Source organism: Vigna unguiculata, chromosome 6 (assembly GCF_004118075.2).
Source record: "Vigna unguiculata cultivar IT97K-499-35 chromosome 6, ASM411807v1, whole genome shotgun sequence".
NCBI classification, from domain to species: domain Eukaryota; kingdom Viridiplantae; phylum Streptophyta; class Magnoliopsida; order Fabales; family Fabaceae; genus Vigna; species Vigna unguiculata.
Genome location: NC_040284.1, coordinates 25960093 through 25982947, shown reverse-complemented (window position 1 = coordinate 25982947; position 22855 = coordinate 25960093). Strand labels below are relative to the sequence as shown.

At 32.5% G+C, this 22855-nt stretch overlaps 3 protein-coding genes across 4 annotated transcripts; 2 read left to right on the top strand and 1 right to left on the bottom strand.

Annotated features, from left to right (window-relative positions):
• Window positions 1–178: 178 nt before the first annotated feature.
• LOC114187487 (polygalacturonase At1g48100-like) lies at window positions 179–4668 on the bottom strand. 2 transcript variants are annotated; one of them, XM_028075749.1, is made up of 7 exons: window positions 4566–4668; window positions 2409–2886; window positions 2128–2295; window positions 1972–2016; window positions 1684–1891; window positions 1494–1575; window positions 179–929 (listed from the first exon to the last, which is right to left on the bottom strand). In XM_028075749.1, exons 2-7 carry the CDS (start codon window positions 2817–2819, stop codon window positions 422–424), a joined length of 1422 nt encoding a protein of 473 aa, XP_027931550.1. In that variant the 5' UTR covers window positions 2820–2886; window positions 4566–4668; the 3' UTR covers window positions 179–421. The 2 variants fall into 2 exon arrangements, with proteins under 2 accessions (XP_027931550.1, XP_027931549.1); XM_028075748.1 differs by lacking the exon at window positions 4566–4668 and having other exon boundaries at window positions 2409–3116.
• A 7903-nt stretch (window positions 4669–12571) lies between these two features.
• LOC114188154 (probable protein phosphatase 2C 13) lies at window positions 12572–14962 on the top strand. The gene is made up of 2 exons (XM_028076703.1): window positions 12572–12945; window positions 13585–14962. The coding sequence occupies exons 1-2, from the start codon at window positions 12757–12759 to the stop codon at window positions 14578–14580; spliced, it is 1185 nt and encodes a 394-aa protein (XP_027932504.1). The 5' UTR covers window positions 12572–12756; the 3' UTR covers window positions 14581–14962.
• A 3574-nt stretch (window positions 14963–18536) lies between these two features.
• LOC114186526 (30S ribosomal protein S1, chloroplastic-like) lies at window positions 18537–22797 on the top strand. The gene is made up of 7 exons (XM_028074451.1): window positions 18537–18856; window positions 19592–19867; window positions 20109–20189; window positions 21133–21414; window positions 21487–21597; window positions 21892–21978; window positions 22458–22797. Exons 1-7 carry the CDS (start codon window positions 18596–18598, stop codon window positions 22560–22562), a joined length of 1203 nt encoding a protein of 400 aa, XP_027930252.1. The 5' UTR covers window positions 18537–18595; the 3' UTR covers window positions 22563–22797.
• The last annotated feature ends 58 nt before the right edge of the window (window positions 22798–22855 follow it).

Below are 22855 nucleotides of genomic sequence, written 5' to 3'. Positions count from 1 at the left end.
CTTGTTGCTTATACCGGATTGGTATTAGGTGTATTTGGAGTTATAGAAAATGTATCTCTATAACAGTTCCAGCTTCTTAGTTAGTTTTTGTGGCAATCCAAGTTAAATGTATCAGTAATCACCTCTCTATGAACTGCATTTCTTAATTTCAACTCTTGAAATGAAATGAAACTGAAGCTAATAGTTAAAACCTATCATATTATATATGATATATGTAAATGCCCAATCAAACTATTACAATGTAGGTCCCAAAAAGGAGACTAAATTCTATAACTCATCACACACAAGGGGAAACCCCAAATAGGGACGAATCCTAAGTAACAAATACAACACCACAATCACAACTCAACAACAATGTCTCTCTCTGCTCTATATGCATACTATGTCATATATCATATACTTCCCACACCAACGTGACATGTTAACTACTACATTCGTAGGCAGAGAGCTCCACCACTGTATCAGGTTCACCTTCTCTTAAGCAATCAAGTGGAGGTATAGTCATGGTCTCTTGAGTTCCATAAGCATTCCAGCAAAAAGGGTCATCTACTAATGCCCCTTCGTATGGCAAAAGCTCTATCTCAGAGAGTGTTATGTTGGTGCATGCCACACTGTCACTGCAAGCAAAGTGTATAGGAGGAGTTCTCACATCATAAGTACCCTTTATGTTCTTATATATCACATTGTTTACATGCACTGCTGAAGTTTGATTCAGACACTCTTTCGACAAGCAGTAGTACTGGTCAATGATGATGCAGTTCCTCACATTCTCCATTTGGATGTTTTCAAATCTTAGGCCACTCACTGACCCCGTTCCACCTTGCCATGTCTTGATTCTCAGGCCATTGTCTGATTCCTTTATGATGGTGTTGCGAACAGTTAAGTTTGAGACACATGCCTGCGAATTGTGCACTCCGAGGCTTCCAATGCTGTCGAAAAAAGTGACCAATGTTAAGCATTTGGTGTAAAATGCTGAAACTAACATTGGCAATGTAAAGGTTCCGAAATGACTTTTATGTGTCTGATTAATGCAACAGAGTAGAAGATTCTGCTCTGGAACCATGAGGGGCCAGAAATGAAGAATAGAAACTGTGATATTATTAATTATTGCCAGTTTGAACTGTTCCAACTGTTAAAGTAATACACCTATAAAGATCACTAAAATAAGAAGGTAAATAAATAACTCCTGTGACCCTAACTTTTTGGAGAATTGGTGAGGATCATTTGAAAGGCGAAACTTTTTATTCTTTTGTGGAAGATCTATTAGTTGGAATCTTGGGGTACAACTTGGATAGTCACTATACTCATGCCATTGGTTGAAGTCACTTTTCACTCGTTTTGCTTTTAGAAATGGTTCTAGAATCAGTTAACAAAACAGAGATAATAATAATATATCATACTTTTATGTGTAAATTAGTCATCATCATTAATAAGGAGTTAACATAATCAGCAACACAGTATAACTACAAATTAAGATTAATTATGTAACATACCTAATACCATGGGTGGGAGCACAAGTAACACCCTCTATGTCCACGTCTGAGCACCCGGGTCCAATCGAGATGCAATCGTCACCTGTTCAAAAATCATATTATTCTAAACAACTTTTCTGTCATGTATATAAACAGAACAAAACTTCTATATTGAGAAACGAGACATTGCTCTTTGTTGTTTGGTATTTACCATTGCTTATCATGGAGTTATATATCCCAACACCCTTTGTGTTTCCTAAGTGGATTCCGTCAGTATTTGGACTGAGTTTAGGAGAAGAAATTGACAACTTGTCTATCAGTACTCCTTGGCAACCATCGAATTTCACGTGGAACATAGGACTGTTTTGAATCTTTACCCCACTCAGCACCAAATTGGAGCTCATGAAGAACCGTATCATCTATATTTGAGAAGACAAACGATTTTGAGACAGTTCATGTGGGTTGGAAAAAATAAGAATAAACAGAGTAGTTTACTCACTGTTGGGCTGTCACATGGTCCTGATACAGTTTTTCCATCGGGACCCTGAAATGCCAATTTTTTTACCGTTTAGTTTGAGTTCTTTCTGCATTAAATAAGTATACAACAAAGAATAGAATGGTGCAACTGTTATAACATGATTGATTAAATGATTACCCGGTGAGGTTTGCAAGGAAGATCCCACCACTGTTCCCCATTGCCTTCTATGGTTCCTTTCCCAGTAAGAGTCATTTGATCGAGTCGATAGAACACAAGCCATTGACTGTGGCTGTCTTCCTTAGGCCATGATTCTGGTCCATCAGGTGCCATGAGAGTACCATCCACCTGTTTACATTAGAACCTTGTTAGTAAGCTACATTAATGGAACACAAGAGAACTACAAATGAATTTCATGAAAGGAAGAATGAAGAACTGGGAAATTCAACAAGCGTTCTTACTTGAAATACCAGTCCAGGCTTGCATGGACCTGTAAAGATAGTCGAAGTTATCTTGAAACAGTAATTTTCTGGAACAAGAACAACTCCTGACTCTACTGCACAAGCTGCTTTCCATGCTGCCACGAATGATTGTGTGTCATCAGCTGAACCATCTCCAACTGCCCCAAAGGATCTTACATCGAAAATGCAGTTTGAAGGGGAATCCCCAGGATCACTGGGATAAGGGTCAGAGGGAACACCAGGGGAAATGGAAGGAGGTGAAGGTGAAGGTGAAGAAGGTTCCTCTGGTGCAGGGGAAGGACTTTTCTTCTGCCCCTTGTGATAGTGGTATCTTCCTTCCACACTATCCCAATTATGGATAAAAATAATCATGGTAACCCATAGGATAAAACACCATCGAATCAGACTCATTGCAGGTTTCAATTCTACGAGTTTTCACACTAAACTAACAATGTCACTTCACCAAGATGATTGATACCTGTGGATAAATGGAGGAGATTAAACTAACTTGTAAAGAGTTGGAAGAACTATCCTGAAGCTAAGTTTGTTATTTATACTCAAAACATAGAAGATACAGTTCATGAATGAATTCTAAAGCATGAGATGGACACGTGTAGAATCCTGGTTGATTTACTGTCTCAAGGAAACAGTTGGAGGATTTTAGAGGCTTTGGAGGACAATGTTGTGTTTAACCGTGCCACGGTGTCATTGTTCTCCAACCTCAGTTCCGTGACCATCCTCTTATTTTAATCGTATCTGTTCATTGTGTTGTGGTCCGTGACATTATACCTTCGCCCCCCTCTTGCTTCTTGAACCACTAGTTTTGTTTTCTGAATTTGTTTTCAGAAACTGTCCTCTGGACAATTTTAAAAAGTGTATGCTCAGAACTTTTGAGGCTCAAGTTTTCTAGAAAACTGTGCCTCACTCACCAAATTTCTATTACTTTTTCTTCTTATTTTATTCCATATCTGTTCATCCGTATTTTCCCTGATTAAGCTAAGAAATAAAAAGTGAGTTAGGTGTAATACACGGGAAATAAGAGAACTCTGCATCAAGTTCCATGGCATTTTTGAGTTTTCTTGAGTCAACTGATTCACTATATATTGCTGAACATGTGTTAAATTAGAATAAAGAAGAAACAGAAGGCAATAGTACTGTTCAAGAAAATTATCAAAATATTTGTGAAGATGAAAATTGGTGTTGTAGCATATTTGTCCGATTGTATGACATATTTCATCTTTGGTTTTGCCTTGGAGGTGGCCAAACAGACATGTAGCTATTGAAAAATAATAATTGTATGAGATACTGCACGTGAATTATTGCTATAAGTTAGAACCAGATCTCTGAATAACAGAGCAGCAGATAGCAAAAAAGAATAAAGCTAACCACAGTGGGAATCATGAACATACAAATAGGAAGACGAAAAAAATAATTGAACTTACATAATCAGTGACAGCTACATTTGTAATTTGAGTTCGACAACATTTATCTTTCCATGCAATGAATAAGAAACTATCTTTGCTAGATTGATCAACTAATAACCCTGATTAAAATGCATTCTACTCAGACATAATCAAAGAAAGGAGTGAATTACAGTAATCGGATATGATTAAAGTTGATAACTCAAAAATTACACTAATTGGATTACATTATCCATTAGTTTTTAGTAAATTTTAACTATAGTAGAATATTTATTGTTAGCAGAACTTCTCTATCTTTATCTGTCATGACAGCAAGTTACTTTCTCATTAAAAACGAAACAATATGTGCATCCAATTTTTTTCTTCTCTTTAAACCAAACAGGACACTAAATTTTAGATAAAAAAAATGTAAAAGAAAAGGTGCTAGGGGACCTAAGAGGAACACAAAGAAGAGTAGATGTGGGAATGTAGTTTTTATTATTCAAAAACAAAAACATATCGTGACTCTTCGTTGTTGGTTAGCTCATTGTGGCTATGAATTAGCAAGAAGGACAATTTTGGTACGCGACAACAGAATTAACGTTATTCACGGGTGGAATCAAACCCCTTATGATTTAATGCAAAAAATAAAAACAAAACAAAGAAAGTTAAACATATCCAATGTCTCCATATCTCTTACGTGCCCATTTAAGCAAATAAAGCAACAATGGAAAATCAACTAGACTTTTGGATTCACCTGATGAAGAAGAATGCTGCAATTTTTTTCTTCTCCTCTTTATCTCTTTGCTGTAGCAAACATGAAGCTGTATTGTAAGTATGTGTGTGTACGAAAATATGAGTTGCTGCTGTATAAAATATGTGTAGGAGTGTGGGTTTTATAGAAGAGACTAGCGAAGTGAAAATAAATGTGCATGGATTCGTGTTTGTCTTAACCTGTCACGTGTGTACAATCAGAAGATGAGAGTGCAAAAGCAAATAAACCATCGAAATTTCAACAGAGAAAAAGTTTGTGACTAGAGAGATTCTAGGGTGCACTTTTTTATGGTGCTGTGAGATGACAGCATGGTTTGTGGCTCTCTGATATGCCATGTGGCAGGGGTTCATACACGCACCTCACTCGCGGAGATAGTGGCTGGTTTGTTCAAAACGTGGGTCCTGTGTCACCATGATTGATAGGGCACGAGAGAGAGAGAGAGAGAATGTGTGTTAGTGTATTATGTTTCATCATATCACAGTTCCAGCATAATGTTATGTAGTCACATGCAGCTAAAATACAACCAGATTCTGCAGAAATCGAAGAAAGAGTTTATGCATGTGTGTGTGCTCTTTTTTCATTGCTCACTTGGTTTGAGGCCACGATGATATATGATGAGGAGAATGGAAGAGGGGACACGTGTTAGGTCAGAATTCACGGGGTGGTGTTTGTAGTTTGTGTCACGGGCTAATGAAAAAGTGTTGATTAAAAAGTTAGGAGATTGTTTTGTTCACAAGGTTGTTTTTACGATTCTAATGGCATTGATTTTGAGACATTGATGCGGACAGCGTATGAAGATTAAGAGTAAAACACCGCATTCTGGTGTCTGATTCTAACACCTGTTAAGTTTAACATTAGTTTACTCTTAATCTTGTCTGCACTTGCTTCCATCACAGTTTTAATTAAACACTGAACCAGCTTGTCGGAATATTGATGCTAGGTTCCAAGTTCACAGGCATTTTTCCTACTCTGACTGTGGAACAGATCAAGTCACATGAAGCTTTTATATTTTCTTTGATCATGCTGTTTTTTCAGAAATTGTTATAATATGCTTCTACAATTCAACACCCTTTAATCTGGTTAGCATATTGTAACAATTTTGTAGCTTTGAATAAATGTTTCGACTGCGGATGAAAGTTTGCAAGCTCCGACTTCAATATTTTTGATATTTTTATTTTTTTACTTTTTTTTATATTTTAAAATCACTTAAAAATATTATTTTAAATTATAAATTATAAAAAATTATCAAAATTTAGTTATTAAAATATTATTATCCTCGTAATATCACGTACGTCTGTGTTCTTTCAAATTTTTCTTTTTAATTTGATATAAAAGGGTTGATATTAAAGTTTTGAAAATGACAACTTTATAACAAGATTATTCTTGTGTGCTATAAAAGCAATAATGAAATACAGAAGAAACGCTAAAAAAACAACCAATGGAATTTCATTAGAGATAATAGGTAAAATAAATGTAGTTATATAACTACAAGGTATCAATAATTGAATAATATTTCAAAAAATTAAAATAACATCCTAATATTCTAACATTTTATTACAAAGTTAGAAGTTTTTTTTTTTAAAATACTGTATGCTGGGTAAAAAAAAAACTTCAAAAATAATTTTATGTTTTATTTAGATGCATTCTTCGATTAGTTGAGTCATGAAAGTAGTATAAAATACGTATCCCTCAGTCAATGCAAGTTTTTTTATCATGTGTTTTTAGAGATAATGGCCTTTGATTTCGAATATAATTATGGTAAGTAACTTTTCTTTTTTAATGAATTATACATAAAGTCTTGTGTTATTTTAAAATTTGACTTTGAATATAATTCAATAATATAAATGGACGTGTTGTTTAAGATTTTCCAAATAATTTATACACATGATTTAAATTCTGAACAAATTGGATGAATAGAGTGGATTCTTTTTGAAATTTGGAAAGAAAACATAATGGGCCAGTTATAATCTTCAGTGGGCCTCTAGTTCTGTTTACACTTCTATTCAATTATGCTGTTCCATTAGTGGAATATAATGGAACAAGATTCTTGTATAATAATAGGCATCAATTACTATTTTCTTTAACACCTAAAGTTAATTTTATCATATTTTTTCTCATCATGATTCATCATTATTTACAAAAGGATTAAATATACTTTTTATCTATGAATTTTTAGCGGAAATTGAAATTAGTCCTGAAACGTGATAGATTGAGTTCTTTTATTTAATTTTTATTTTTATTTAAAGTTTCAAATGCATTTTAGGTTATTATTTGACTTAATATTGAAATGAAAATGTGTAAAACGAGATAAACAATTTAAATATTATCATGAGATATGTTTAGAAAGTAAAAAAAAAATCTCAAAATTTAGTTAAAAGAATTAAATCATACATTTTTAAAGTTTTAAAGTTTGGGAGCTAAATTGGTCTACAATAGTTTCGAGAAGGGACTGATTCTAATTTTCACTAAAGTTAAGACAAAAGCATATTTAATCTTTTATAAAATAACAAATATTCAAATATGATTTCCTTTCTTATTACCATATCTGAATTGGATTGCTAATTTTAACTTTTTGTGCATTTTCTAACCGTTACTTTTTGGTCCTTAGTAACAATAGTTAATCTAATGCTAAAACAATTAATATAATTAGGACAAATAATAGTAATTTAAATTAAAATAATTATAGTTTTATACATTAACCAATGACGACTTTGAAGTTACGTGTAACATAATTTTACATAATAAAGTCTATTAAAAAAAACTAAAACATGAGTATTAAAGTCAATAAAAATATCAGAACAAAATATTAACTACATTAACTACATTAACTATATATTGTTTGAAACGAGAGAGAGAGAGAAAGAGTAACTGAGACTCACCGTTTAGTCAATATCAAAGCTTAAGGATGATGTTTGCAGAAGTTGCAGAGGGAACATTATCTTTGTTCTGTGGTAATTATGAACTGCATAAGCTGCATATACATACATATATATATATATATATATATATATATATATATATATATATATATATATATATATATATATATAATGAAGATATGGGTTTTAGATGGCATAAGAGGCAGAATAGCAGTGATTAATAATTGTGATATGAATGATAATATAGAAATGAAGTGATATGTTTTGCATTAAGCAATTGTGGGAAAGTGACAAGAAAGGAAAAACCTTGTGCGAATTGGTAGAATGAAAGAAAAGAAGAGGTTTTTATTTGCAGTGAGTTTGGTATATACAATAGGCGACCATGGATTAGAAGTGGAAAAACATATTTGTTGGTTTTGCGGATTTAATAAAAGATGTGTGCGATGGTTCCCGAACACAAAAGCTTAACACTGACCATTCAGATTCATCATTTTACACCTAAATTATATCTTTTATGCCACGGGACAAATGTCATACCACACCATATTAACAGTTTATAAAACTGTCAAATTTAAATACACTTATTTTTTGTAAAATTAACTTCTTTTAATTTTGGTGAAATTAACTACTTATAAAAAAAATTGCAGTGATTTCTTTTAGTACGGTAAAATATGTTATTTTTTTATTTGGTATTTTATGTAATTTTTAATCTCCTAAAATTTTAATTTAATAGTGAATATGGAAGTGAGACAAGTATCTATTCTTAAAAATGATTTTTGCTCAAATGCAATTTGATCGTTTAAACGAAATTCATGATAAGGTAAATTATTTTTTCTTTAAAGGATGTTTGCTTGTCACTTGAGTAATGACTACGTCGCTTAAATGAAAAATCATGTCAAAAATAAGACTGTTTATTCAAATTTATTTTTGTTCCAGGAGAAATATCTTGCTTAAATGATCTTTATACGGTGAAATTAAAGTGATACTTATATCTATATATAACTAATTATACAAAAATAAATTAAAATTTGTTAGACATCCCACATTCACGGGAGATTGTTGGTGGCAATGCGGGTCAGTCCGGCCGGTTTAGGCTCGATCCGCATAAGGTCCGCACAACTCGGGCTGGTCCGTTCCGCTCTGCATATTTTATACAGGTCGAAAACACTGATCCGCCCCACATACCAATTGGCCCACTTTTTTTTTAAGTTTTTTTTTTATGATAAAACTTTCAATGTTTAAAAATTGAGAAATTTTAAGAAGTTCACAAACTTAAGTAAAGGCTTTGGAGAATTAAATGATAAATTGATAATTCAACATTTTCATCATATTCATATTATGACATACACAATGTATCCTTTAAATTTTAGCACATTAAAAATTACATAATACTTGTCTTTTTCAGTTATACAAAAATTTGAAACGTTAATGCAAAAGTCTATAAAAGAAGTGATTAATATACACAAGTGCAAGTTTTTTATTTTTTTAATTTTATGCGGATTGGCCCGCGCAGGCCGCGGATCTATGTGGACTGGGCCTGCGGGTTCACTGCCCTAGCTCGCTCCGCATTTTTTCTGTAGACTTACGGACCGGTCCTAATTGTCACCCCTACTAGAGATAGGATAAATTTGTAGTATATATATATATATATATATATATATATAGCCAGTTCATACAGTGTGGCCCGTTAACCATTATCATCTCTTTATTATCCCTTGATACATGTGGTGAAAAAGGAGATGAATAAATGAAACAAAAGTTCAATAAATACTCGTAAAAGAAAAAAACAGTGTGGAAAACATGGTTAAAAGGTGTGAAGAGAAAAGCGTAGAGGGAGTGAGGGTGAAGCGTGGCACCAAACCTAACAACCTCGTAGATGAAGCGCTTCTTTCACACATCTCTCCCATCAAACTTATTTTATATCCATTCGCTTCCCTATTACATCAATCCAACCGCAATTTAGGTAACTCCAATTTCCTTTTTTTTATATTTTTTAATTTAACTAGCTTACACGTATATATCGTCGCTGTGTATGATTTTTTTTTAAAATATATGTGATATTATATTAGTAAATAAATCCATCAACATATTCATGACTAATTTGATATATCTAATGTCTCGTACACGCGTCATAAAAGTTAATATAATTTAATGTCTCAGAAAGGTTTGTTTTTCTAATAGAAAGCAATGCATCAGATTTATTACGTTACCAGTTTCATATATTATGATATACCATACTATAATACTTGAAATGGAACCCATAACACACAGGTCTGTGTTATACACATGTCCAATACTTTCATAATTGAGTGAATATGATATATATGGATATTATTTTATATTTTATGGAGTTTTTATTTTTTTCTTTTTTATTATTCTTTTTCGATACATGTATTCCCTAATTACCTTTTAAGTTGAAGTTTCCTCTCATCACTAATTTATTGAGAGGCACGAGCTCAAATTTAAATAAAGAATTAATATTGTTTTTAATTCAAATTTAAAAATAATGAATTTGTAGATTCTTTATTTTATATTTGTTGATTTATTTATTTATTTATTTATTTTTCACCTGACATAAAATTCATATTCGATTAAATTTTCAATACCTATAATATTGTATAAACAAACTTTCAAAAAAAAAAAATATGTGAGGGTGTTCAGTGTAAAGAAAGAAAGAAAAGTATTAGGACTAATTTAAACGAGACTAATCTTCCACCAAATAACAAATGTTGATATTTTCATTATTGTGTTAACCATATAATTTATGGATTTGCTGATAAAAAAAAAACATTCTATGAACGACTCCTATAGTCTAAATTATTGAAAGAAAAATATTTTTTGACTATTAAATTTTAACTATTTTCTCTATAACATAATGTAGTATTTTCTAAGTGGTTTTAAATTATTAAAAATAAAAAAATAAAAAAATAGAAAATCATCTAAAAAATTAATAATTAAAATATGTGTATTTATTTTAAAGTGTGTGGCTTGTTGAATCATAATATGCCCCCATCAATTAACTTTTCTGGACATTCCTCTTCAACTGTAAAACCAAATTGCAACCACTTTCTTATTATCATTACCAACTGTAAACAATCTGTTTTAAATCAAAACATTTTTTTTTTCTTCATTTTCAAACTCCAATACTTAATATCACAAATAGGATAAAATATTGAATCCTTAAATAAGATAAAATTAGTTTAAAAAAACATTTATTTAATTGTGTCTTTTAGTTAAGAGTAAGTTATATATAAAATGTGTTGGATAAGACCAATAAACTAACAATTAGTTCATTTAATTAATTAGCTTGTAAACTAATTTGATCAATGTTATTAAGAGCAAGAATATTTTTTTTATAATTTTTTAGAATATAAGATATAAGGTATTTGTAATTTAGTTTTCTTTATCATTATTCTTTCTATTTTAATAGTTTTTTTTTCATTATTCATGAATTATTTTACGTATTATTACTCGTAATTGTACACAATAAAAAATATACAAAATCAATGTGATAACTATTTAATTAGATGTGATAAATATAAAATCAATGTGATAAATATACATTTGATTAATATTTATTAGATCAACCGGGGTAAATAAAATAATTTGTTAAAAACAAATGTATGCAACTTTTAAAATATAAATAAAAATATTATAAAATTTAATTATCTTAAAAAATATAATTACATAACGATTTACTTCTTTAAAAAAATATATGTGTTTTATTTATATAATTTAAGCTCAATTATATTTTAAATCCATAATAAATTTTAAAACTTTTAACAAATACTTGATAATGTCTATATTTTATTGAGTACTTAATAAATTTAATATTTTTTATTCTTTGCGGTTAATTTTTACTATTGATTTGATGATGTTGCTGTGATTAACATGATTATTAAATCAAAAGTTTCCTTATTTATACCAAATATTATTAACTTAAAAATTAATTTATTTTTATTAGTTGTATACTTTTTGTTATTAATTTTCACTGTAAACTTTTTGGGGAGTGGGTGTAACCTATTAATAAGATACCGCATTCATTGAATTTCATTTAAACCCAATAAACCTAACTCATTGAATCTTGTGAAGAAATAAATGGAGAGCATGTTCTTCCATATACACATATTTGACTTTAATTGGTAACAATTTTTGGTTGTTTACTTCATATCCATGTGTAAAACATGTCATGTCTTTTTATTCTTTTACGTGTGGTCGAAATTTTATTTTATTTTTATACAGAAAAACCTTTAAAATTTTTAATATCTATTGTTTCTCTCGAAAGATTCCATTGTCATAAAATGAATTAAACTCAAGGTTTACACAATCTTTATACGACAAAGTTGTCTTACTTTAAATATTATTCTCAAAGTCGAATTAAATAATAAAAACAAAATTAAAATACTGATTTAATAATCCATTAGAAATTTATATGACCATCGTATCTGTAGAAAGATTCATTAAACGAAATTTTTTTTATTTTAAATATCTTAACTAAGCATATTTCCACTATAATAATCTTCTTCCAGATTATCTTTAATCCATCACTTCAACCACAGAGATTTTACCCTTTTAATCTTCAAAACAGAAAACAAATCTCTATATGAAAAACAATATTTTTAAATCTAAAACAATTTCTTAAAGATTAAATGATACTTTTAAATTTAGATTTTTCTAATATAATATTGGTTTAGTAGATGATAATCGTGGACACTAAGTCCCCACTAAAGGAATATTGTGTGCGGCATATATATTTTACACAAATCATTATCATTATTTGCCACAAATCCATATACATAAAGAAATTAAATATTCATGACGGATACAAAATTATTTGACGTAAAAGAAAATAACTTTACTTAAATTATGTATTAATTAGTAACCAAATTAAATAGCGCGTAGGATTATTGTCGTCATTTCAGACGGAAGCGTGGAGAACCCACGCCACCACTCGTTTCACAATTTTAACGTTTTCGCTTATTGGACGCAAAATATCTTTTCAATCTATACAATACCAAGGGTATTATTGTAATTTACGACGTACAGTGAAGTGAAATTTCGTTATAGCGCGTTGTATATAAGTACTCCCGCTAATTAATTTGAGGCCAGAGAAAATAAATAAAAACGCACGAAATCAAACGGGAAATTCTGTTGTTGAGAGCTCTCAGAAAACAAGGAAACCCTAATTGGAAACGCTTTCGCAATCCCTAAACCGTAGCCCTAGTGATCCGTTGCAGTGGTTTTGGAAGAGACGAGCTAAACGCGGCGTCTTGGCGATCATCGTGAGCCAGAACATGGTCGTAGAAACGGAAATCATCTGCCAGAAGAGAATTCCGATGCTGGACGTGAAGTACCACCTTTGCGTGGCGCAAGAACACGGCGTTAAGGTTGATGTTTCGCCCACCTCCAACGTTGTTCCCATCTTCGGTCACGTGAGGATTGCCGCTGAATCTGTTTCTACGGAAACGACTCGTTTTGAATCGGTGGGTACTTCTGGGTTCCCTTTTTTCCTGGATTTTTGGATTGTTTTCTTTTTATTGTTTCGGTGTTTGGATATTTTTTCTCCTGTTTTCTGAGATTCCTTCTTGGGATTTGGTTTTGTTATTGTTCGTGTAAAAATTGGTGTTTCATTTTGTTGTGGTGTCGGTTTTCTCTTGGAAGTTGAATCGGTTGATTTTAAATTTTCTTTTTTATGCATCAGTCGGTGTGAATTTATGTGTTTAACGTGTTCTTTCTTGTTATGTTGCTTGTCAGATTTGGGGGGCGGGGGGAATATAATTTTCGTGTGGATTGTTGTGGGGGTTTCAGAAGCAGTACAATTTTTTAGAGGATTTTGAATTGAGTTTTTCTATAATTTGTTTTCCCTGCACCTTTGGTAAAGAGTAATAAGAAAACATACTTTGTTTATTGCGTTTTAAACATTTTTCCCCTCGGTGAAATCAGGTGATGCAACTGGTGTTAATGTTATTTTACATTTCAATTGGTTCAATTATGATAGGATTTATTAGTATAAGAAGCGTAGCAAAGCTTGTGATTTGTATGTATATCTTTGTTTCAAAATTACCCCCTAGTCTAAATGAATTGCATTTTTTGTGCTGACTAATGTCTTCTGTGTTATTTAGGCTGTGAGTTTCCCTGAGATGATTGGAGATCCAAGTTTAGAGGCTCCTGCTACTAAGTTTACACCAGATGTGCGATCTGGCTGTTTTGCTGATATTGGACCCAGGGGGTCTATGGATGATGAGCACATTCAGATAGATGATCTAGCTGCGCACCTTGGATTCAACTTTGAGCAACCTATGGCAAGTGCGTTTTATGCAGTTTTTGATGGGCATGGAGGGCCAGATGCAGCTGCCTTTGTTAAAAACAATGCTATGAGATTATTTTTTGAGGATGCTCATATGCTGCAATCATATGATGCTGATGCACTTTTTCTGAAGAGGTTGGAAGATTCTCATCGAAAGGCGTTTTTGGGAGCAGACATTGCCTTGGCTGATGAACAAAGTGTTAGTAGTTCCTGTGGAACAACGGCGTTGACTGCTCTTGTACTCGGGAGGCATTTGATGGTTGCTAATGCTGGGGACTGTAGAGCCGTTCTTTGCAAGCGAGGCATTGCTGTTGATATGTCCCAAGATCACAGACCAAGTTATTTACCGGAACGCAGAAGAGTGGAGGAAATGGGTGGTTATATTGATGATGGGTATCTCAATGGTTATCTTTCTTTGACTCGTGCTCTTGGGGATTGGGAATTGAAAAATGCACTTGGTTCTGTGTCGCCTCTCATTGCCGACCCGGATGTTCAGGTGGTGGCATTGACAGAGGAGGATGAGTTCTTGATCATTGGTTGTGATGGTATTTGGGATGTAATGTCAAGCCAGGATGCTGTTAGTCTGGTGCGGCGTGGATTAAGAAGGCATGACGATCCTGAACAATGTGCCAGAGAGCTAGTTAAGGAAGCTTTGCGCCTACACTCTTCAGATAATCTTACTGCAATTGTTATCTGCTTGTCCCCTGTGCAGATTGTTGAATCCTGTCTACCCCAGAGGCGAAGATTCAGATCTTGCTCTCTGTCTGAAGAGGCCCGGAACAGGTTGAGGAGCTTGCTAGAGGGAAACTGAATGTAAATATGATTTTCACCATTCACAATCATTCCTTTCATGAAAAGATTGATTCGTGTTTGTAGGCTGTTTTAGGTTTAGAGCCAATCAGTCAACAGTTTTGTAGTGATAGAAAAGGATAATTGTTGGGAGGTTAGAACTATTTAAATTAGGGGATTTATCTCGGTTATTTTGGTGGATGTTGAGAATCACGTAGCTAGCTAATTTTGGCGGGAACAGTGGAGGATTTGATTTCAGATCATTGTTTGGATCTGTATGTAAGAGATGATTTAGACTTCTCAGCAATGTTGTAGGTGAATGCATCGACAAAACTAGTTATTTTCTTTATTGTTGCATTCAACAGAGTTTTGTTTAATGGGATGAGATAGTTGAGTAGAGTGCACGTTTCAGCCTATTTGATTTTTTTTCCTCTCTACACGTTTACTTCAAACTCCCAAATGCTCTCAGAGTTGAGGTGCTGGAAAATACAATTTCGTATGAACTGCTATACGAAGATATAATTTATTTAAAAAATAATAAATTTTTTAATTAATATTCTATGAAATTTTAGGCAGGTCATAATAATATAATGAAAGTGGACTATGATATAAACGTCGCTATTGATTTTCCTTCCACGCTGCATGTAGATGATAGGATGATGGACACCTGTATAATACGTGGCTTTGTGTTTTTCTGACGTTGTTGTGAATTGAAATACTCACGTGGTTATCCAGAGGTTGTAAACATTTGTCTTTGTCTGGTGTGCCTGTAAGGCCATTGGATGGTGCTTAGATAAATTTAACCTCTCCATAAGCCGCAGACCTTTTTCCTAAAAGGAAAATAAAATCATAAAAAAACTTTCCTTCATTGATACATATTATAGGGAGTTCCTATTAACCTTATTATACTGATTTTACTAAATTATAATCTCAGTTAATAAAAGGTTCATTTAAGAATAGGAATTGGTTGAATAGACTCTTTTCAACCAAATGTTTTTTATAGGGGTAAACCTAAAACCTACTTTAGAACGTATCTGCATTTTCTAATATGATGAGTGCAGCATAAAATTGATATCCTCTTGTGTGTATTGTGTTTGTTTGGTCGTTAAAATTGAACTCATTTAACAGGATTACCCCCTGAGTGCTTTCTACTTTGATTACATTTAGAGAAACATAACACTTGAAGAGAATCATAATAATAAACATCTGAATCTGTGAACAATTGAAATGGTCGAACTTTAGAACCACAATACAAGACTATTAAATTATCATTGTTGAAACATGTTGAATGAGCATGGAATAATATTGCTTTAATCTGTCTCAGGACCCTCATGTTGCATCCTTTTGGAAGCTGAAGGAACATGAGAAAAGACACTAATGGTTCAGACAAAAACATTTGGAGTGCTTATGTATTATTATAGCAACCAATAAAAAAGTGACAGCTTTGCAGTATGTTTCAGTAACTGAGGACATGTTTGTACCATTTGCATCCAGAAACCATCAGCAAACCACACAATGAAACACTCAATCCACGATGAAAACCAGATATGTAAATAGATGCTGTTTTTAGGTTTATTTGGTTGATACTGTTGTTCAATTAATATTAAACTTTTTATATTAATAATTCATAAACTTTTCGGAGGAAATTAAATTTAAAAAAAAACACAAAATAAATATAGTCCCCATAAAAAATTAAATTAAATAATTATCTTTTAAGAGAACTCTTTTATTATATATTGTTTAATTTTGTTATCTCAGTATTTAAACTCAGATCTTGAATTCGTAAACAAAATTATGTTAAATATCTACTTAATAAGAAAGAAAACGAGAAAAATAAGTGAATGAAACTATGAAAAAAACTAAAAGACGAGAAATTGAATGAAAATCATGATATTTTATCTAAGTGCACCTGAAGTTGATATTTCACTTTAAATGCGATTTAGTATACCACTTCATTTTAAGCAACATAGTGTACAAAAAATTTACAAATTTTATTTCAATGGATAAGTCTTTTAAATATTTCACAGTTTTATAAATTTTTGTTTACACTTTCCCTTATAACAACTTAAAAATAGTTCAATTATTATAATTAAATATTAATTCAGCAAAATATAATAGGTCAGGTCTTCACTGACATAGTTAAGCATTCCTTTTTATTTAGATTATATACGTTGGTTGATGAAATTTAGATTAATTAATTTTATGTGTTTGATAAGATAATATTTTTAATGTGCAAGGTTTTTAAGAAACTGAAAAATAGCTTATTATATTTTTTTAAAATTTTTGTTTAAACTTAAAAAAAAGAAAGTAAAGCTAAATGTAAGCTGAAAAATAGTTTATTTGACTAGGTTACTTTAACCTGTCAAATAAATTGAAGAGGAAGCTGAAAAGTTTAACTGATGATGTTTTATCTTCTACATATTACAACTATAGAAATTTAAAAGTGGATCTAATATGTTATTGTATTTTAATGTTAAATTATCATAAATTATTATCTTGTATACGTTGGTGTTAAATTATAACATTATACCAAGTTGGAATTTAGCTTTTAATGATTTTAAATAGTATAATTTTTGGTATTATATATTAATTGAAAAGATCTCCTCCCTATAAAGAAGGGAGCACGGTCTTCATTCGAGAGAGCTTCTTTTCAGTCTTTTCCCCGAATCAGCACGATGGTCATCTCCTTCCTACCTGACGAGCACATCAGACAATCGGCTCTTTCATGACTCCATAACAACTACCTTATCCATTGATCTCTTGTGAATGTGAAGGTCCCAAGAACTACCTTCGCTTTTCAAGCAGGAATAACTCTTTACGAAAATAAAAATTCCACAGCCGGGGCTTGAACCCGGATTTCATTTCATTTGTTTGAAGTGAGATTAACCCGATGTGCTACTGCGGATTTTGAAAGTATGCTTCACTTTAATACAATTTATTAGTTCTATTTGACTAAAAGAGATGCATATTGTTCATAAAATAAATACAAAATCAACCTTACTTTATGTATCCAAAGATTAAGAAATTAGAAAAACACTTCAATATATTATACAAATTACTACTAATATCAGATTATGTAATTCTAGTTTTGAAATATTACTTCGTGTTATATTAATAAAAAAAAGGTTACGATTAAGTCATTTGAAACTTTAATTCATAACAAAATATTTATTTGAATAAATTCTTTTTTATATTTAACTTCACATTCTAGTGACACATAAATTTAGAGGGCTCACACTAAAATAGTTAGATTTTATTTTATATATTCTCAAATTAAATATTATTAGCAGATAGATAATGAATAAGGATAAAATTAAGAAACATACAAAACATAGGTAGTGATTAATTTGTCCTTATCCATAAAAGAAGTATAAAAAATTATGTTGCGTAGAAGAATGACTCAATCAAATATTAATTAAGTTTTTAGATTATTTAATCACTATTAGATCATTTAGTGTTATATATTTCACCTCAACAGTTAAAAATGCTCATTGTAAATAATTTTGTTATGGACATTTAACTTAAAATAAGCTGTGGCTGGAGCATGTTAGTTCAAATTATTTGAATTAAGATGTCTTCATCTCAACTTAAAAGTAAAATTGAAAACACAAGACGATAAGACAAAATAATACTTTCATTGTCCAATTAATACTTAATAAAATTCTATATTGAAGAATTTTAAATTTTTGAAGATCCAATAAAACACTACAACTTAAAACTTTATTAAACCATATATTTATTACTATATTAAAAAAATAACATTTTACTTTTCGTTATTTACTCGTTTCCTATTTTTAATGTCGCTATAATTAAATTGAAACTTATGTGGCTACGTTGTTGTATTACAGAGGAAGCAAAGGGTGTTTGAAATGAGATTTGTTTAAAAGTTATAACTTATAAATTCGATCTTTGAAGTTGTAAGTTGCTGCGTCATAAAAAAGTAAAAAAGTGAAACAATAACTTAATTTATTTTCATTTCGATAATTCAATTCACGCCTTATCTATCAAACACCAAGACTGCACTATACAAAGGTGCCATGCCGATGGCGATGATGGCGTCGCAGTTGCGGTGGGGATGGAGGCCGCCGCCGAAGCAGCAACGGCGTCGTATGGCTCCGGTGGTGTGTTCAGTGGCTGTAGAGAACGCGCAGAGGAAAGAGAGAGTGAGACTGAAAAAGCTTTTCGAAGAAGCGTACGAGAGGTGCCGCAGTGCTCCCACCGAAGGCGTCTCCTTCACTCTCCAGCAATTCACCGACGCTCTCGACAAGTATGACTACGAATCCGAAGTTGGCGCTAAGGCACGTTCCTTTTTCCCTTTACTGTCCAAAAATGGTTTTGAAGTTGTGTGTGGTTGAGAGTGTTTTCGTGTTTACCTATTTTATACTATTTGCGGCATTTGCTAATTCTTGGTGTGTGAAGAAAATGAAAAGGGGAGAGGTTTTAAATTCTGGCTGTAGTTTCTGTTTTGTCTCTGTCCATGTGTTGTAGAGAATTATGGACAAATGCAGCTGATGTGACCAATTTAGGTTATCTAGTAATTCTTGATGTTATAGAAAATGCAGCTTATGTGGCGCAATTGGTAGATAACCTAAATATCTAGTAGGGTTGAGGACTGAATTTTGGATCCTTGGGAGGGGCTTGTAATTGTAGCCTGAATTATACTTAAGTCCTACGTGGATAAACTTCTTCGTAAGAGATGATTGGATACACGTTTTTATACATGCAAGAGAGAACATAACTGGTAAAATGAACCGAGTTCGTAGAAAATAAATGAGAGAGTTTTTAATAAAAGTTAAGTGCGTAAGTTGATTGTACCTTACAGGAGAAACTCAAATTCTTTTTGCCTTACATATTTTCTTCTTTAACTAGTGTTTACAAGGAAGTTTATCTTAATAGGGCCTAGTACATTTTACATGTTTTTTGCCTCACATGTTTTCTTTAATAAGTGTTTACAAAGAAGTACATTTTAGTTTACCCTTGCGTTTTGGGGGTTTTCGAAATGAACTAGTGATGGTTGCTGTTTGTTTTTTCAGGTTAAGGGCACTGTTTTTGCGACAGATGCGGGTGGAGCTTATGTTGACATTACTGCAAAGTCCACAGCCTACTTGCCCCTGCAAGAGGCTTGCATTCAAAAAATTAAGAAAGTTGAAGAAGCAGGTATAGTTCCTGGGTTGAGGGAGGAATTTATGATCATTGGTGAGAATGGAACGGATGATACATTGATCTTGAGTTTGAGGTCTGTCCAATATGACCTTGCATGGGAACGCTGTAGACAACTGCAGGCTGAAGATGCTGTTGTCAAGGGTAAGGTGGGTTTTGCTAACTGAGAAACTTAATACGGTTAGGATTTGGCTTATCTGTTTTTTTCAAGTGTTATTTGTTATGACATCAATTTGTGGCAATCTTTCAAGTAAAAGTTATTGAGTAAAGCATAAGAAAAGTTGATTCTGTTACCTTTGCAAATTTGTTTATTTGATCGTGGATTGCATAACTGTTTCATTTCCCTATCGATCTCCATCTTCTTACCTATGTATGTTGTATGGCTGTCAGGTTGTCAGTGCAAACAAAGGCGGTCTGGTGGCTCAAGTGGAAGGCCTCAAGGGGTTTGTTCCATTTTCACAGATATCTGCGGTAAGCTTCTTTGACATTCATGGACTTGCATGAATTAGATTCAACTTGTAGCAAGAGCTCAACATATTGGCATTAATGAAAGTATAATAAGGGCATTGGTGGGAACAAGAATCGGATAAGGTTAACTTAATTGTGGGTGTTTCAAAAGATGTAAATCTGAAAAGCATATTAACAATAGTATAAATGAGTTGAACTGCACTGAACACTTGAAACTCAGGCTCGCTTGGCTTGCATAAAAGTATGGTGCTCAAGCTTGGCTCAGAGTTAAAACTTTGGCTTGGCTTGTTAGGAAGTATAAAGCTTGAGTTTGACTTGTTTAACTCATTTATAACTTTTCTTTTTCAAATATATTCTTAATGATTTTCTTAAGTTTATCAGTATTGTTTTTAATAGACATTTTCTTTACAAAAAGAAATAGAAGACGTGAAAGAGAGTATCTGAACATAGAAGTTATATATAATAATTCTTTTAGATCAATCACATTTTATTTACGTAAACATGTACAAGGTATTCTTGAGCCTTTATGTCATGCCAAATTATTACAAGGTACAAAGCTTGACCTATCCAAGTCTAAAGTCAAAAGCTTGAGCTTGTTTTGCTTGTTATGCGCTTCATCAAACACTTAATGGGTGGAGTTTGAATAATTCACAAATAACTCAACTCATTTATATTCCTAAATGATATGGAGATGACAAAGCCATAATAGTTCTTTGACAAGTATTGATCACAACTAAACTTGTAAATATCCAACTTCCACTAACATCAATATTGAAATTGTTTGATGCAATTTTACTAACAGTACTTGTATCCTTCAATAAATTAATGTAGATTATTTTGAGTAAATAGAAAGTTTTATGTCATGTTCATTCTTCTGTCTCATTTTAAAAATTACAATTTCAGCTGCACACTCAAGCAATTTCCATTTTGCCTCTTTTCTGCTTAGAAATCAACTGGAGAAGAGCTTCTTGAGCAGGAGATTTCTTTTAAGTTTGTGGAGGTGGATGAGGAACAGTCTAGACTTGTCCTCAGTCACCGCAAAGCTGTGGCTGAGAGCCAAGGGCAGTTAGGAATTGGATCAGTAGTCATTGGCTCTGTTCAAAGCATAAAGCCATACGGTGCCTTCGTTGACATTGGTGGAATCAGTGGCCTCCTTCATGTCAGTCAGATCAGTCATGACCGTATAACTGATATTGCGACTGTTCTTCAACCTGGTGATATTCTGAAGGTAAACCTATGATAAGCTACACTGTATTTGCTTGGAATCACAGCTGTTAAATCTCATTTGCTGTTTGGTTAGGTGATGATCTTAAGTCATGATAGGGAGAGAGGACGTGTAAGTCTTTCCACAAAGAAGTTGGAACCCTCACCTGGTGACATGATTCGCAACCCAAAGCTTGTCTTTGCGAAGGTATAACTCAAAAGAAGTAAATCAAGATTTTTACCAAAGCTACTCGTATAAAATAAATTATAATTGTAGCACTCAAAGTAGCTTCACTTGTCATGGTTTATTTCAAGTTTTCCACTTCCTGCTTCTCTCTCTCTTGAATGATATCCTAGAACAGCCAAAATACCGGGTTCCTTTGATTATGTTATAACTTCTTCCTATCTCTTCCTTTCTGTGACAAATCTAATCAAACCTTCTCATTAGCATTATTACATTTGAAAAAACGCACCCTTATAATTCTAAATTTGTTTTTTACAGGCGGAGGAGATGGCTCAGACATTCAGACAGAGAATCGCACAAGCAGAAGCTATGGCTCGTGCTGATATGCTCAGGTTCCAGCCAGAGGTATTTATTTGTTAATTATTTGTTCAAAATCTCATCTCAATGATTGATACTGAACGGAGTTCTAACCTAAGTTAGATTGCAGTAGGTCTAGTGATGAATTAGCATTTTCACTTTTGTTAAAAAAAGTAAAGTCACATGCTTCTGCTGACTATAAGCATTATAGATTCTGAAATGACTATTTAAATGGTGTTTTGGTGGACCTTTTTAGTGGATGAAATACGAAAGTTTTATATGCATTTCAATTCTGATGATCTTAGTTAGGATACCAGTAGTATTGATTTTGGAGTTTGGACTCCTGAATGACTCTCATTTTACTGACTATAGATATATGAATATATTCTTGCTTCCAACTATTACAAGTTTCATCTTTGGGTTGGATATATTTGTTTGATCACCTTATAGCATTCATGCATACTTATAGAGATGCACTGTTTGTTCATTCGGTGAACCTATTTCATACCTATCCTTTTTGTTTACAGAGTGGATTAAGTCTCAGCGGTGAGGGAATCTTAGGACCACTTTCTTCAGACTTGCCTCCAGAGGGAGTGAATCTGACTGAGGTACCCCTGGCTGAAGAGTCATGATTGAGAACTGAGACACCTCTTTTCCATCCCTTTTGTTTTTCTCTTTTTGACACCTTGGTCTGAATATTGATGTAGAAAGACGAACCTAATGTAAAGAACGGTTTTGTAGCAACTCATTTTTGTAGAATAGGCTGTTGTAGAACTCTTCATTTTCTCTCTAAATTATTTCGAGGTATTGTCGATGTTATCTTTGATTAGATTGACAATAGTGGAAGCAGTTCAAAAACAAGATTTACATAGTTGTCTCTGATAAATTCACCATTGCCAACTGCTACAAACCAAGAGTATCTCGT

What these genes read in the sequence shown, in the direction of transcription:
- LOC114187487 (XM_028075749.1), bottom strand. Translation starts at nt 2,819, where the DNA reads ATGAGTCTGATTCGATGGTGTTTTATCCTATGGGTTACCATGATTATT. An exon ending in GACCATGTGACAGCCCAACA is followed by an intron (nt 1,892 to 1,971) that starts GTGAGTAAACTA and finishes TCTCAAATATAG; the next exon opens with ATGATACGGTTCTTCATGAG. An exon ending in GCTCCCACCCATGGTATTAG is followed by an intron (nt 930 to 1,493) that starts GTATGTTACATA and finishes TTTTTTCGACAG; the next exon opens with CATTGGAAGCCTCGGAGTGC.
- LOC114188154 (XM_028076703.1), top strand. Translation starts at nt 12,757, where the DNA reads ATGGTCGTAGAAACGGAAATCATCTGCCAGAAGAGAATTCCGATGCTG. An exon ending in AAACGACTCGTTTTGAATCG is followed by an intron (nt 12,946 to 13,584) that starts GTGGGTACTTCT and finishes TGTGTTATTTAG; the next exon opens with GCTGTGAGTTTCCCTGAGAT.
- LOC114186526 (XM_028074451.1), top strand. Translation starts at nt 18,596, where the DNA reads ATGCCGATGGCGATGATGGCGTCGCAGTTGCGGTGGGGATGGAGGCCG. An exon ending in CATTTTCACAGATATCTGCG is followed by an intron (nt 20,190 to 21,132) that starts GTAAGCTTCTTT and finishes TTTTCTGCTTAG; the next exon opens with AAATCAACTGGAGAAGAGCT. An exon ending in AACCTGGTGATATTCTGAAG is followed by an intron (nt 21,415 to 21,486) that starts GTAAACCTATGA and finishes CTGTTTGGTTAG; the next exon opens with GTGATGATCTTAAGTCATGA.